This window comes from Enhydra lutris, unplaced genomic scaffold, assembly GCF_002288905.1.
Source record: "Enhydra lutris kenyoni isolate GAN:26980312 unplaced genomic scaffold, ASM228890v2 scaffoldscaffold46, whole genome shotgun sequence".
Classification (NCBI taxonomy): domain Eukaryota; kingdom Metazoa; phylum Chordata; class Mammalia; order Carnivora; family Mustelidae; genus Enhydra; species Enhydra lutris.
In genome coordinates this window covers 12185724-12200270 of record NW_019154130.1, presented here as the reverse complement: position 1 = coordinate 12200270, position 14547 = coordinate 12185724, and the positions used below count along the sequence as shown (strand labels likewise).

General features: G+C 60.5%; 1 protein-coding gene across 1 annotated transcript in view; it reads left to right on the top strand.

Moving 5' to 3' along the window:
* LOC111156366 (tescalcin) overlaps positions 1–13002 on the top strand; it is a 49085-nt gene extending 36083 nt beyond the window's left edge. Inside the window, exons 3-8 of the mRNA XM_022517179.1 lie at positions 11–91; positions 4765–4904; positions 6977–7038; positions 7141–7248; positions 10665–10712; positions 12736–13002. Coding sequence (XP_022372887.1) covers positions 11–91; positions 4765–4904; positions 6977–7038; positions 7141–7248; positions 10665–10712; positions 12736–12813 — 517 coding nt within the window. The 3' untranslated portion in view covers positions 12814–13002. The remainder of the gene's footprint in view (positions 1–10; positions 92–4764; positions 4905–6976; positions 7039–7140; positions 7249–10664; positions 10713–12735) is intronic.
* Positions 13003–14547: the final 1545 nt, after the last annotated feature.

Sequence of the window (14547 nt, the reverse complement as noted above, 5' to 3'; positions counted from 1 at the left end):
TGGGACCCAGCAAGGAGAACTTCAACAATGTCCCTGACCTGGAGCTCAACCCAATCCGATCCAAAATCGTCCGTGCCTTCTTCGACAACAGGTATGTCTTTGTCCCTGAACCGGCCCGATGGCAGGTGACTTCGGCCTCCAGAGAGCATTTCACCCTTGCACCTTCTTACAGCCCGGGAAGCCAACACAGAGAAGAGGGGGCAGCGCTGAGCAGGAGTTAGAGGCACAGCTCGGGCTCAGGCAGCTCCGGCGCTGGGTTCATGGCTGGTTGACTCTGGGTGGCTCACTCAGTCCCTCAGGCCTATTCAGCAGTTAGCTGCGGCCGCATAACAAATTGTCCCGATACTTAGTGGTTCCGAACAAATACTTCTTATCTCACTGGTCCTGCACATCAGAGATCCAGGGGCAGACCAGCCGGGTTCTTGGGTTCAGGGGCAGCCGGGCCCTCTGTCATCTGAAGGCTTGACCGGGGCAGGCTCTGTTTCCAAGCAGGGACTGTCCCCCAGGTCTGCTCACACATGGCAGCTGCTGGCCTCCCGCAGAGCGACATCCACATGAGAGAGAGGAGGGGAGCTTGAACCCCTGAGCTGGAAGACCCCATTTTTTTGGTAACCTAATCTTGTGAGGGAAATCCCATGGTTTTCACTGTGCTCTCTTCATCAGAAGTGAGTTGCTAGGTCAGCCCACAGGAAGAGAGGGGACTACACGGGCGCTGGCTGCAAAGAGGCTGGAATCACTGGGAGCTGTCTTGGAGGCTACCTCAGTTTCAGTATCTGTAAAATGGAGGTCACAATAGCATCTGCCTCTAGGAGTTGCTGAGGGAGCTCTGAGATGCTGTGCACTAAGGAGTTGGCTGTCATTCTGCTTGTTGCCCTGATGTGCAGAGAAACTGAGGCATAGAGCAGTGGTGCAGTGTCCCAGAGCTGAGGCTCCAACCAGAGCTCATGCCCTCAGATGTCCAGCATTGTTGGAGCTGACTTGCGTGACTGTGTGGAGACTCACTGTGTCTGAGGCTCTATCAAGAGCTGGGTGGCATACGCCCTCCCTAGCCCACCAGGGCCCCAGGCCTGACCTCTTATGTCTACACAGATGGCTGAGAAACCAGGGGAACTGGCAGAAAGAGGAAGGAAGGGAACATGCGTCTTGTGGCCAGTAGATGGGTGGTGACTTCCCAGGCCGGTTTCAAGTTTGTGAGCCTGAGCCACTGAGCTCTGGTTCTGCTAAGGCTATGCAGCCTGAAGCAAGGTGCTCAGTCTCCCTGAGCCTCCCCTCGTCATGGGTGTGGAGGGGGGGGTAGGTGGCCTCAGCTTCCCACAGGGCAAGGCCCACTGGATTAACTAGACAAAGCCGAGAGAGAAGGTGTTCTGGGAGGACTGAACGGCATGTGCAAAGGTCCTGTGGCACAAGAAAGTGGAATGAGTGTGTGTGTGGCAGAAAGGAGGTCTGGCCAGAGCACAGAGAGGCCGTGCGAGATGAGAGATGTTGGGAGGGCAGAGCTGCAGCGTGTGCAGCCCCCTGACCAGCAAGAGAGGTCTTAACCTTAACCTGGGAGCAGCAGTGGGGGGCTCTGACAGGTTTAAGGCAGGGTGGGGATCGCACACTCCGGCTGCCGGTGAGCTGTGGGTGACAGAGGCCCAGGAGGAGGTGTCATGTGGTCCCCAGGCTGGAGGCAGAGCTGCTGAGTGGAGATGGAGAGCAGTGGGCAGCTTTGTGTCACCTACGGGGGAAGAAGAGGGGACAGAGGGAAGGCTGGGTCTGGGGTTGGAGGTGAGCAACCAGTGTCAGAGAAATCTACACAGATGATTGGCACCTTTGCCAGAGGGGATCGCACACGGTCCTTGGTGAAGAAGAGGTTGGAATCTCCTTTTTGGTCCTCGTTCTGTCTGAAGTATCTGGGGAGGAGGCCTGGGGTGGGCAGGAGGCAGCGCCGGGGGTGGGGAGGGGTTGACTGGTGGTGATGGGGGCCACACTGGGGGAGGTCTCCCCCGACATGGAGTTGACACGGATGTTGGGGTCTGAACTTGAAGGTGTCACAGAGCGACTAGAGCCCAGGAGTGCCTGGCATGAGGCGAGAGTGTGCGTGAGGATGGGCCACGCCTGCCAGCACGTGTCCGTGAGGCTTGTTTCCTCAAGGCTCTGTGCAGACCCGGCCCCTCGGGAAGCTGGCCAGCTATCAGGGACGCAGCCTTCTGTGGGGCGGAGCCGGGGGGCTGGTGGCTCCCGTGGCATGAGGTGAGCGAGGGAGGGGCAAGGGCGGGGGCCTGCTCGTACCAGCTGCCTCCTGGGGCTGGCGGGGCTGGTGGGGCTGGCCTGGGCCAGGGCCTAGCAAGGCGGGTCCCCTGACCCTCCCTGGCGCCCTAGCAGGGAGTGTGTTCAGACTGGAGAGACGGCGCTCCTGGCGTGGAGGAAAATATTCTGGGTCCTGACTGGGGCGTGGGTTGCACAGGTGCACACTGTTCAAATGCAAAATCTGTGCCTTTGACGGTGTGTAATTATTTATTAAAACAAATCTGACCTTGGGTTGAGCTTGGCTTTCATCCGTCACCCCTGGGAACAGGGCGTGGCTCCAGGAGCTGTGTTGTTGGCTCGCGGGGTGGCCTTCAGGTATCTGCTGGGCTGCTGCCTATGAGTGGTGGCCTCTGCTGAGGGGACAGGGTGTGGGCGTGGGGCTGGAGCTGTGGCCTCTGTCTGGCTAGGAGACAGGAAGGTAGGGCCCATGCAGGCAGCCACTGGACTCCAGGGCAGCCAGTCAGAGACGGGAGAGACACCCCCCTTACTTGGAGGGTCGGAAGTCAGGACAGCCACCGGAGGGCTGGGGCAGGTGCGGTGCTACCTGCAGGGAGGGAGGGGCAGGGACGTGAGTCGGTGGGGGAATGTTGAGTGTCCAGAAGGTGGACGTCGAACCAAACCTGGGGGGACCCCTGCAGACTGGAGAGTGGCAGGAGGGGTTGTCTGGGGCTGGGCCGGGGTGGATGGTGAGACCAACACCCACCTTCTGGGGCCCGGGGGAGTAGGGGGAGGGATTGGGACTTAACAACTGAGATTTGAAGCCTCTGGAGGGCTTGAAGCAGGGGAGAAATAGGGTCCAATTTGCGTTTTTGCAAAGCTCCCTCTGGTCCTGGGGAGGGTGGCAGGTGGGTGAGTGGGGCAGGAGCGTGGAAATCTGTGAAGAGGGCCAGATTGAGGAAGGGCTGGCCCTGGGGGCGTGCGGCCAAGAGCCTGTATACCCTTCTCCATCCTTCATTTTTTTTTTTTTTTTTTACGATTTTATTTCTTTATTTGTGTGAAAGGGAGCGAGTGCACAAGCAGGGGGAGCAGCAGGCAGAGGGAGAAGCAGGCTCCCCTCCGAGCAGGGAGCCCAAGGCGTGCTCAGTCCCGGAACCTGAGCCGAAAGTAGATATTTAACCAACTGAGCCACCCAGGTGTCCCCACGTCCTTCGCTTCCTGTCCTGGAAGTTCCGAGGGGGTGAGGGGAGGACTTTGGAGTGGGGTCCAGAGACAGGGTTTTCCTCTCAAGACAGACCAGGGTCAACCTGGCTTCCTAAGACCCTTGCGGACCCGGACTGTGGACAGAGGAGCCGCCTTGGAGGGTGGGGTGAGCCCTTCCCCACCTCCAAGGGCTCCATTCCTTACAGGATCGTCATAAAGTTCAGGATGAGAAAGATTGCTCTAAACTGGGCATCCTTGTGGGGGGCGCCTGGGTGGCTCAGTGGGTTAAAGCCTCTGTCTTCGGCTCGGGTCATGATCCCAGGGTCCTGGGATTGAGCCCCGCATCGGGCTCTCTGCTCAGCGGGGAGCCTGCTTCCCTCTCTCTCTCTGCCTGCTTCTCTGCCTACGTGTGAACTCTGTCAAATAAATGAATAAAATCTTAAAAAAAAAAAAAACTGGGCATCTTTATGAGGAATGAAAAGGGCCCCTCCCAGCACCTTCTGAAATGCACGTCGCTGGGACAACCTCTAGCCTGTCTTGACTTATTAAAAGATCTGAAGTTATCGGTAAACTTTGTGCCTTGGCTGTAAACCGATGACTCAGCGCTGCTGAGCCCATCGCTACTGGAGCTGCGAGCCGCCCAGAGCAAGCAGTAGTCCGCCAGCTTCTTCTGTAAAAGGCCACAGTCAATATGTCAGGCTTCGTGGGCCACGCATGCAGCGTCTGTCGCACGGCTCAGCTCTGCGGTGGCCTGAAAACAGCCACAGACGCGGAGTAACTACATGGGCGTGGCTGTGTGCCAATAAAACTTTATTTATAGACCTTGACACTTGAATTTCCTGTGATTTTTATGAAATTTTGCCGCGAGAGGCTATTATTTGGGGTTCCCCCAATTTTGTCAACCATGTAAAAATCTGAAGCCCCTTCGTGCATGGACTGGACAAACACAGGTGGCGGGCAGGGCTGGCCCGTGGACAGCGGTTTGCCAGCTTCGGGTCTGAAGGGAAGGGTCAGGAGAGGTGGCTCCATGAGTTACCGAATTGCTCGGGGCCTTGGTTTCCCCACATGGGAGTGCCCATCCCTGTGCACCCCAGCCCTCACCAGCCCCCTTGTGCTGAGCTCTGGGAGGGCAGCACCGGGCTTGGGCCAGACCTCGGGGACCATCCCCCACCCCGCCCCTGCAAGCAGGTTGCTGGGAAACGGAATCCCAAAGCTAAGAGGGCCATAGTGGGTGACATGTGGGCCCAGAAGGGCTGGGTTCTCTGAGGCCCCGCAGGTGAAGGGACAGGACCCGGGGTTCACACGCTTCTCCTGTTCCCTTCTCGGCTCCTGTAGGAACCTGCGCAAGGGGTCCAGCGGCCTGGCCGACGAGATCAACTTCGAGGATTTCCTGACCATCATGTCCTACTTCCGGCCCATCGACACCACCATGGACGAGGAGCAGGTGCAGCTGTGCCGCAAAGAGAAGTTGAGATGTGCGTGCGCGTGGGGCGGGCTGTGTCTCGCAGGTCCCGCCGCACCCCTGCAGCCGGCGCGGGGTGGGGGGAGGCGAGTGTGGAGGGGAGGGGCAGGGAATGCCCACCCGCGTCCTTTGGGTGCTCAGTCTCAGTTGACGATACCCACAGAGGCCCCCAGGGGGTGTTTCTCCCCCAGGTTGGGCCATGGCGGCTGAGGCTCTCGGGGGCCGTGAGAAGAGCAAGGCCCTTGGCTCAGACAGACCTGGGCCCTTCCGCCAAGCAGCTGTGTCACCCTGAACCAGGACACGGGACGCTGATGGTGAACACATGTGGGTTCTGAGGCTCGGGGAGCTCACCCAGGTGCTAAGGGCACTGCCTGGTCCCTGGGCTCCGGAGCCTGCTTGGTTGTGATCGGGCTGGCCAGCAGCACAGGGTCCCGGGGTGGCCTGTGTCATGTGTCCCTCCCCCGTGTGGACTTTCCCAGGACTCCTGACCCCCCGCTGAAGGCCACCCGAGGCTCAGCCCTGTTAGCGGAAACAAGTAAACATGGGGACTCGGCTGTATTTAGCTCTGGAATGCGTACGTGAGGGCTGGTGGGAACCGCCAGGGCTGGGGGCCCCCGAGTACCCCCGTTCTGGTACTCTGGACCAGTAGGGAAGCCCGGTGTCGGCCTAGTGTCCCACCTGCTCTGAAGGCCAGGTCAGAGGTCGTGGGGGCCCTGGTTTCCCTTTCCTTAACAGGGCAGCCGCAGGCAAACCCATTAACTTCTCTGAGCTTGCAGAGTACAGTCTGTGAAATGGGCTCAGGGCAGCCTCGCCGCATGGGGTCACATACAGATGAGACGTGAAGATGTTTGCTGCACATTGCCCGGGGTGTCCAGTCGGTGCCAGATCAGTTCCAGCACAGGGACTTGGAGAGCTGCAGGCTGAGCTGGTGGGGCTGAGGGGCTGCCTCCCCCTTGGCTCCTGGCCTCTGCTGGGCGGCCGGGTGCATAGAGGCACAAAGCAAATGACACAAAGTGGACTAACGAGAGGAGAGGAGGTTCTGGTGTCCCAGCCTGTGCCCACGGGGGCTGGCTCAGACCAGCCAGGGGCCGGGGTATCGGCAGTGTAGCCCATGACCCGCCGATGATAGCTGCCTGCTTGGGTCTTTGAGGAATGAGGATTAAAAAAAAAATTTTTTTTTTTTTAAAGATTTTATTTTTTTGACAGACACAGCAAGAGAGGGAACACAAGCAGGGGGGAAGTGGGAGAGGGAGAAGCAGGTCTCCTGCGGAGCAGGAAGCCTGACATGGGGCTCGACCCCAGGACCCCGGGACCATGACCCGAGCCAAAGGCAGGTGCCCAATGACTGAGCCACCCAGGCACCCCTCCAAATCTTTTTTTTTTTTTTTTAATTTTATTTATTTATTTGACAGACAGAGATCATAAGTAGGCAGAGAGGCAGGCAGAGAGAGAGGAAGGGAAGCAGGCTCCCTGCTGAGCAGAGAGCCCGACGTGGGACTCGATCCCAGGACCCTGGGATCATGACCTGAGCCGAAGGCAGCGGTTCAACCCACTGAGCCACCCAGGCGCCCTCCAAATCTTATTTTTAAGTAATCTCTCTACACAATGCGGAGTTCAAACTTACCACCCCAAGAACAAGAGTCCCACGCTCTTGTGACCGAGCCAGCCAGCGCCGCAAGGAATGAGACTTTGAAATAACGTTGATCTGTCTGTCCATTAGCTTGTGCTCAGCGTGTGCAGGGATCGCTCGCTGGTCCTGACCCGCCAGCTCTGGGGCTCCCGGAGTCTGGGCAACACCTTGAAGTAGGTGCTGTTGTTGTTCTTCCCATTCGACAGATGGGAGAGCTGAGGCTCAGAGAAGTTAGGTCACTTTTCCAGGGTCACCCAGCAGGATATAGGCAGTCTGGGCCCACGGCCTTGGTCCTTGATCCCTGCAGTGGCCACATTGGGGTCGTTGTGGATGTCTTTTGCTCATTTTGAGGTATATTTCCGAGCAGGAGGGTTGGGGAAGCAGGGGGACGTGGGCCTCCCCTCCCTGCTCGTCTGACCGAGCCCCCCTTTCTCTCTCTCCCCTGCCGTCCCCAGTTCTGTTCCACATGTATGACTCGGACAGCGACGGCCGCATCACCCTGGAAGAGTATCGAAATGTAAAGTATGCTCCTCGGCCCGCAGGCCAGGGCTCCTGGCCCCTCCCCGCCCGCGGCCCGGACTGAGCCCCAAGGTCACCGTGTGTCTGCCTCGCCCGGCAGGTGGTGGAGGAGCTGCTCTCGGGGAACCCACACATCGAGAAGGAGTCGGCCCGCTCCATCGCTGACGGGGCCATGATGGAGGCAGCCAGCGTGTGCGTGGGGCAGATGGTGAGCCGTGGCCCGGAACCCCCGAGCCCCTCTCCCCGACCAGCCTCTGCCCCGCCTTGCCCGGCTTGTTTCTAGAAGGCCCCGCGGGGAGATCCCTAGTGCTGTCGCCTCCCCCACAGTCTGCCCATCAGCTCATCAGACCGTTGTTCATCTAAAGTGGCTGGGAGGGGATTCCTGGCCTTGAGATGGACGGGGTCAGCAGGAGCTCCCCTCGGGTCCTTCATCTGGCGCCCCGGCGTGGAGTTGGGAGTGGGGATGTGTGTCAACGAGACTCGGCCTCAGGGCTGGCACCTATGGAGGGGAGCCCCCCGCTGGCCCCAGAAGAGATGTGGGGGCCAGAGGCAGGTGTGGCCACGGAGGCGTCACGTGCGGCCGAGGGCCGGCCACAGGGCTGAGGATCGGGGTCTCTGCACGGGTGCTGAGGACCCCTGGAGGCTTGTTGGGGTCGTGCTGGTGTCGAGATGGCTGGGGTGTTTCTCAGGACTGTGCCGGACCGGTTAGAGCAGGGCCGCATCACCTGGCGACACGTGGGGCGGGACAGCTGTCGGTGGGGGGACTGTCCTGTTCAGCCGCGTCCCTGGCCTCCACCCACTGGATGCCAGTCCCTCCCAGTTGTGACAACTAAGAACATCTGCAGACATGGCCAGATGTCCCTGGTGGGCAGACGGGATGGTCCCCAGTGAAGGACCATTAACTAGAGGGGTACTGACATAGACGGTGGGCAGGGCGACTGAGTGGGCCGACCGTCATGCACATGCTTGGAGCTTGGGCACGTGGAGGCACCTGCAGCTATGCCCCAGGCAGGCCAGGCACCCCCGACGTTCCTGTCCCCGCGGGTGGCTACATGGCCTGTGCACACATCATTCCATAGATTTGTGGTCTCACGTTTGCCTGGGGACATAAAGAACTTTCTGGAATTTGGGGGCAACTCTCTTTACTATGCCTGGTGGACTCGCTCTTGGAGGGCTGGGTGTAGCCCGGCTAGCCCCCGACACGGTGGCTTTGAGCCCCAGGGACCCCGAGGGCAGGCACCTGACCATCTCTGTGACTTTGTTCGCTGAGGGTTTTGGCTGGTCCCGCGGAGGCCGTCAGCTCCTCACACAGTGTTACGTGGCCCCACACACCTCCCCGGCCTGAGTGGAGGGGCGTCTTCCTGCCGGAGCCGGCTCCTTGTGCCCCACGCCCATCGTCGAGGGGCCTGGCAGGCCCGGGCCTGCTCCCAGGGGCAGGGGCTGCGGTCACTGTACCGGGCTGCGTTTTCTCTGTCTGCTTCTCAGACCTGGGGCGGGCAGGCTTCTGGCTTCAGTGAAACGACCCCACTCAGCAAATTAACTGCCGCAGAGAGGGCTGGTGACCTCAGCGGGGCGCGCAGGGATCCCCTGCCGTGTCGTCGAGCCAAACTCCCATTTGATTTAATTACACTCTCCTCCTTTCAACGGCTCCCCGTCCCACTCCGGTTTCCATTGGTGACAGTTTTCTTAATTTGCCATAGTAAACTCGCTGGCAGCTGGCGGCTGCGGATCTGCATAAAATCCGCACAACCTCAGAAGCGGGGGCATCTCCAAGCCCAGGCCTGCTCCCTGGGGGTGCATCCCGAGCGCCTTTCTTGATTTACGGGTCCTCTGGGTGCTTTTCAAATATTCTCTCCTGCAAACGTTGGCCGGTTACACGGATGAGCCGTGTGCGCTTGTATCTGCCTGCAGGGCCGGGACGGGCCATGCGGCTGGGATGCACGCAGGCGGCCACGGGGGACGCTCAGCGGGCCTGCCCCGCTGCCCGCACTGCCCGCGCTGCCCGCCCCGCCCGCCCCGCCCGCCCCGGACCGAAGCTCCGTCAGCTGCGTTCCTGCCCTTCCTGAGCCAGCCGTTGACTGGAGCCGTGCTGGCTTTCCAGAGCACTCTGTCTGGAAGCTCCTGTGGCTTGGGGGCGTGGGGGGCTGCTAGGCTGGGGTCTCTGCTGGGGGCTTCCCCTGCCCTCCCTCTGCTGGTGCCCTGCAGCCGGGGCTATGGAAACTTCTTTCTCAGTAGCTCTCCTCGACAGCAACCCGGGTCCCCAGGGTCCCCACCACTCCCCATGCGCCTGGGCAGGAAGAGCCGGGAGCCCCAGGGCGGGCAGGCCCCTGCGGCGTTTGAGAACTGGTCACATTTACAAAACTTGGAAGTGCGCATAGATAAGTTTTTTGTATGAAAAACCAGTGTTCGTGTTCCTCACCCTTTGTGGTTTCCAGCCAGGCTCTTGGAGCCTCCCAGCTGGACGGGGGGCCTGGCTTCATGTGCCTCAGTGGTCTTCTCTGTAAAATGGGAGCAAGGACGGGACCCGTGTGGCAGGTGCTCAGGGCGCCTGCTGTTTGCTTAGACAGACATCAGGACGATGCCGGAGAGGCGTACGCTCTCTGTGCCTTTCTCCCTCTGGGGAACCACCCTCGTGGGCTTTGTTCCCCAACATACACCAATGTGGACATGTACATCTTTTATTTCTGATTTACACAAAATGGAATCGAACAGACTGCTTCTCCTCTTCTCCGTGCTGACCTCCCCACCTCCACGGGCCGGTCGGTGGCAGACGGTGTCTGGTTAGCAGGACGGGACCAGACTGGCCTGGGTTCATGGACCTGCCGCCGTCTTTCTGCTTGGTTTTTCCCACTCTCTATCTCAGAGCCTTTACTGTACTTGCACGTAGAGATCGACCCCTTCTTAGTGGCGGCTTAGTACTCAACAGCACAGATGCCCAAGATTTATTTAGCTGGTCTCCTGAGGATGGACATGGATGGTGGCTGGGCGGTCCCTGTCACAAAGGGTGCTGCAGGCAGGGGTGAGGTTTGGGGAGGCTTGGCTGTGCCAGAGCCTGAGATAGCATAAGGGGCAGGAGCCCCACCTCTGGCCTCATGAGGTCCGTGTGTGCCCAGAGTGGGACAGACGCACCTGGAGACTGGCACTGACCATGACTGACTGGGGGAGACGCCCCGCAGGTGACCCTTATCGTGGTGACTCACTGGGCACAAGGGTTGGGCCGCAGAAGCCAGCCCTCCCCCCCCCCCGACCCCTGCCCCAGTGGTCTCTGAGCTCACAGGGTCAGTGCGGGTGCAGTGGGGCAGGACCAGGAAATGGCAGGAGGTGTGTCCATTGGTGGCTGAGGGGAGGGGAGTCCATGCCTCTCTGCTCCCCCTTTCTTGACACCCTCATCCACCGGGTCTCCCCTGGGGGGCTCGGGTGGGTCCCCAGTTAGCCTGTACCCTGCTTCTGTCGTGTTGTTATGCCAATGAAGGGGACTTCGGAGTTCAGTGTGATGGCCTCAAGCTGGAGGCAGCAGTCCGGAGGAACCCCCTCTTCTCTTGATTAAAGGGGCCCCAGCGTCTGTGTCTTGGGGGGGGGGTCTCCTGGTGGAAGCCGCTCACTCTGCATGTGCTCTGTCCCCAGGAGCCTGACCAGGTTTATGAGGGGATCACCTTCGACGACTTCCTGAAGGTGGGTGTCTAGGAGGAGCAGTGGGGCTCAAGGGGGTGCACGCTGGTCAGGAGGAGACCCGCTTCTCTGCGGAAAGGGGTCATACCTGGGCGTGACCTTTAAAGCATTGGCTTTACTTGATTTTATGGGGAGAGTCCTCTTCACCTGCGGTCGGGGCACCTGAGGTAGACCAGAAGGGCTCCAGCCACACCTGTCTCTCCCCCACGAGTCCCCGGCCCCCTTTGTCAGAAGCCTCGCTGCTGACAGTTGGAACCAGGTTCTGGAGTGTTCTGTGCCTGTATGAGAACTAGCTTTTCCCAGAAGCACTCCATGTGGGGTTTTCCTGTGCCTCAGAGAAGGTGCTTTGGATGTAGCTGCCCACCCTCCCAGCCCCCACGGGGGGATACCCAGCGTCTGCTGTCACAGCTGTGCTCATAGCTCGGGAAGCAGGACCCCTCACTCCTCTGATGGGTACAGACCCAGCGGAGGGAGATGAGCTTGCTCCGTCCTCTGCCTGGCTCTGAGTACCCTGACAGGGGGTCATTCTGGAATTTGAGGAAGGACAGGAAGTCAGGGAACAGGACCAAAGGCTCTGGCCCAGGGCACTGTGCCAGCCACTGACCGGCCCGAGGGAAGGGACGGGCCCGGGCCTGGAGCCAGGCCAGGACGTGGGTGGTCACAGCCCCATGGAGCCCAGGGGCGGCTCAGATGGGCGCTCCTCCCAGGCTGCACAGCTCACCTGGCCAGCAGCAGCGCGCCCTGCAGAGGCGGCGGCAGGCGACACAAGCTTCTGGGCCCAGGTGTGCAGCCTCCTTTCCTTGCACACCCGGGCTGGGCGGGTTCTGCCCCAGAAGTCTTCGCCTGTCTGCCACCCCCATGCCTCCACTGCTCCCCAAGCCCGCCCCACACCACGGAGGCCTTTCCCGATCAGCTGGCCCTTCCACTCCCCTGAGCCTCACCAGTGCCCCTGTTGCCACCCAGCATTTAGCAGGAAGCACCCTGGGTGCCCAGCTAGCTTGGCTGGGAACGAGGCCTGGAGCTGTTCCCAGGGAGCCAGGTCTGATCGCTCTGCACGCTCGCCAGACCCCGCCACACCCAGAACAGGTGCAGGAGACCACAAAGCTGCTGGGGCATGGTGGGTGTGTGACAGTGGCCAGAATGGCAGCCAGGGTGCCGACAGGGCTGCCTACAGCCTGGTGACCATCCCCGGGGGGGGCTGCAGGTGACAGCCCGAGAGAGTCTGCACCTCTCACACGAGCAGAGGGACCAGTCACGCCCACCGCATCCAGCCCTTTTTTGATGGGTGGCCCCCGAGGGCCAAGGAGCTGGCAAGTGCAGTCCTGAGAGTGGGGGGCAGGCTGGCTCTGTAGTGTGGCAGATGGGATCGGGTGGCCGAGGGGTCCCCTGGAGCCCTGGCCCGGATGGACTGTAACGGCAGAACCAGGACCAGGTAGGTATGTGGCAGTGGACATCTGTGGGCAGAGATGACCCTTCCCGGGGAAAAGCTTGCCTCCGTAGAACCAGGTGACCTATCCCAGAGAAGTTAAAAAGACCAAACTGCTGTGACCTTTTAACGAAGGAAGGTGGCTGAATAAAATTTGGCAGCTGCACAGTGCTTAACAGCTTCCAGAACGTTCCCGCGGATGATTGCATCTGAGCCCCCAGCATTGCGTGACTTACGTGGGCAGCGCAGGTGGGGGTCTCCGCATTGTACTGATGAAGAGGAGGTTTAGTGGGGTTAAGGAATTTGCATGAAAATCATGGAGCCCGAAGTGGGGTGGGTGGGATTGAAATGCCTCGGAGCTAAGAGCTCGGATTCCGTACTTAATAACTTGCTGTGACAATTATCAGAAAGGATCCAAATGTCAGAGCCAAATTAACCCGCAGAAAGGCAGATGGAAGTTCCTCTTCGTCGGTTAGCTCACAGTCTTGAGAACAACCCTCTGGTTTTCACCTGCCCTGGTGGCGGGGCGGGCAGGGGGGACCCGGGCGGGGACCCGGGCCATGACGGGGACACGTGCTCATGCTGCTCTGTCCGTTGCAGATCTGGCAGGGGATAGACATCGAGACCAAGATGCACGTGCGCTTCCTTAACATGGAAACCATCGCCCTCTGCCACTGACCGTCTGCCCCCTGCAGAGGCCACGCTGTGCCCACAGCCTCCCGTGGGGCCCGAGGCCGCCCGGCTCCTTCCACCGCTCGTGTAAATAGCCTCCACTCCTCCGCTGTCTTGTTTTCCCGAGGGTGTGGTACCTGGGACCTCGCTGTTTTTATCTCTAATAAAAAAGAAAACGGTTGGTTTGTTAATGAACGTGGCTCCTGTCTGGTCCCCACGGCCACTTGGTGGCACGAGGCTGAACGTGAGCAGGCAGCGGCTAATTTCCAAAGGCTGGTTTGGCAGAGAGGAGGTTTTCCCTCGCGTTCTCTGATTATATTTGGGTGAAGGGTTCGCTCTTTTCGCTGCACGAGTGCTGGGCAGTCAGGGGAGGCAGGCTGCTCCCTGCTCTGTGGTGGCTGGGACTCAGGTTGTGACTGAGTGTCTGGGCTGGAGGAGAGGACGAGGGGAACCCGCGGTGACACGCCCGAGCCCGCCGATGCTACCAGGAGTGCTGGACTTGAGGCCTGGCTGCTGACACCCTCCTGGGCCCAGCATGGGGCTGCCCCCAGTGGTGGCAGCAGGGCAGGTGAGTGTCCCAGGGGAGGGGCTCCGACAGCTCCAGAGTCACCTGTCATGTGGTGGGGGCAGGGAAGTGAAGGTTGTCCATCTGGTTGGTGGCTGTGGCCGGTGGGTCAGCAGAGGCCGGGCTTGGGCTGAATGCTCGGAGTTGGCGCTCAGAGTGGCTGTTGTCACTGTGGTCACTCACCGCTAGTGGTGTTCTAGGTCTCCTTGCTCGGTTCCTTCCATCCAGACTCGCTGGGAGGTTCCTTTCTAGCCTCCCAAGAAGGTTCTGGTAATGGACAGCTGCGGCTGTTGGCCTTCTGCGTTCCCATTGCTTTGTTTCCTGTGTGCTTCATCTCAGACCTGGGCGTCGGGGTTCAGAACGTGAAAGGCGCAGGAGGGCACCCCCGTGGTCCTGGTCCTGGGCCCGCCAGGCCCTGGCTTGTCCTTCCCGGAGGCACTCAGGTCAGCCCGTTTCCTCGACCTCTTTCCGGGGCTGTTTGTGTGGACACAAGTGACTGGAGTGCTGAGGACAAGCTTCCTGTCGTCCTTCAAGGGAGAAGGTGAAACGGGGCAGCGAGGTGGGCGGAAGGGGGAGCGTGGCCGAGTGCGGGGCGGACGTGCGAGGCTGGTGCCCCTTGGTGGGGGCGGTTTGGCCAACGCTCCTCATGGAGGACCTTGGGGGCGAGAGCAGACCCTTGCTGGTGTCCCGTTGGGAGTCGGTGCCTAGGACTGCCCCCCGGGGCCTGAGGGGTGCCGGCCTCCACACCCCGGGGTCAGGGTGGACGGCTGTCAGGCAGCGCGGCCCCTTTGTGAGAAGCAGGGGCGGTGTGAAGTCACTTCCAGAACTCTGCTGCTAGGACGAGCGCTTCCTCAGCCAGTGTTTTGACATTTCCAAAGCAGTAGGTGGGGGGCGACGGCAGAGGCCTCGGCTTCCCCGCCTCCAGGTGCCAGCCATCTGGCGGCCGCTGAACTGGGAAGGAGCCAGCCAGGCAGTTTCCTGGAGTGGGAGCAGGACACAACGGGCCTTGCTGCAGCCCCTGCCTTCCTGGGCGGCTCGGAACTGCCCCGCTCACGCCCTGGGTTTCCCAGCTGCCAGGGGAGAGAATCTAGCATCGCCGGGATCGCCTGCTATGTGGAATCCGGAGCTCTCCCAGCAGTATCTCTGCTGAGGGAGCCCCCTGCAGCCTGGAGGAG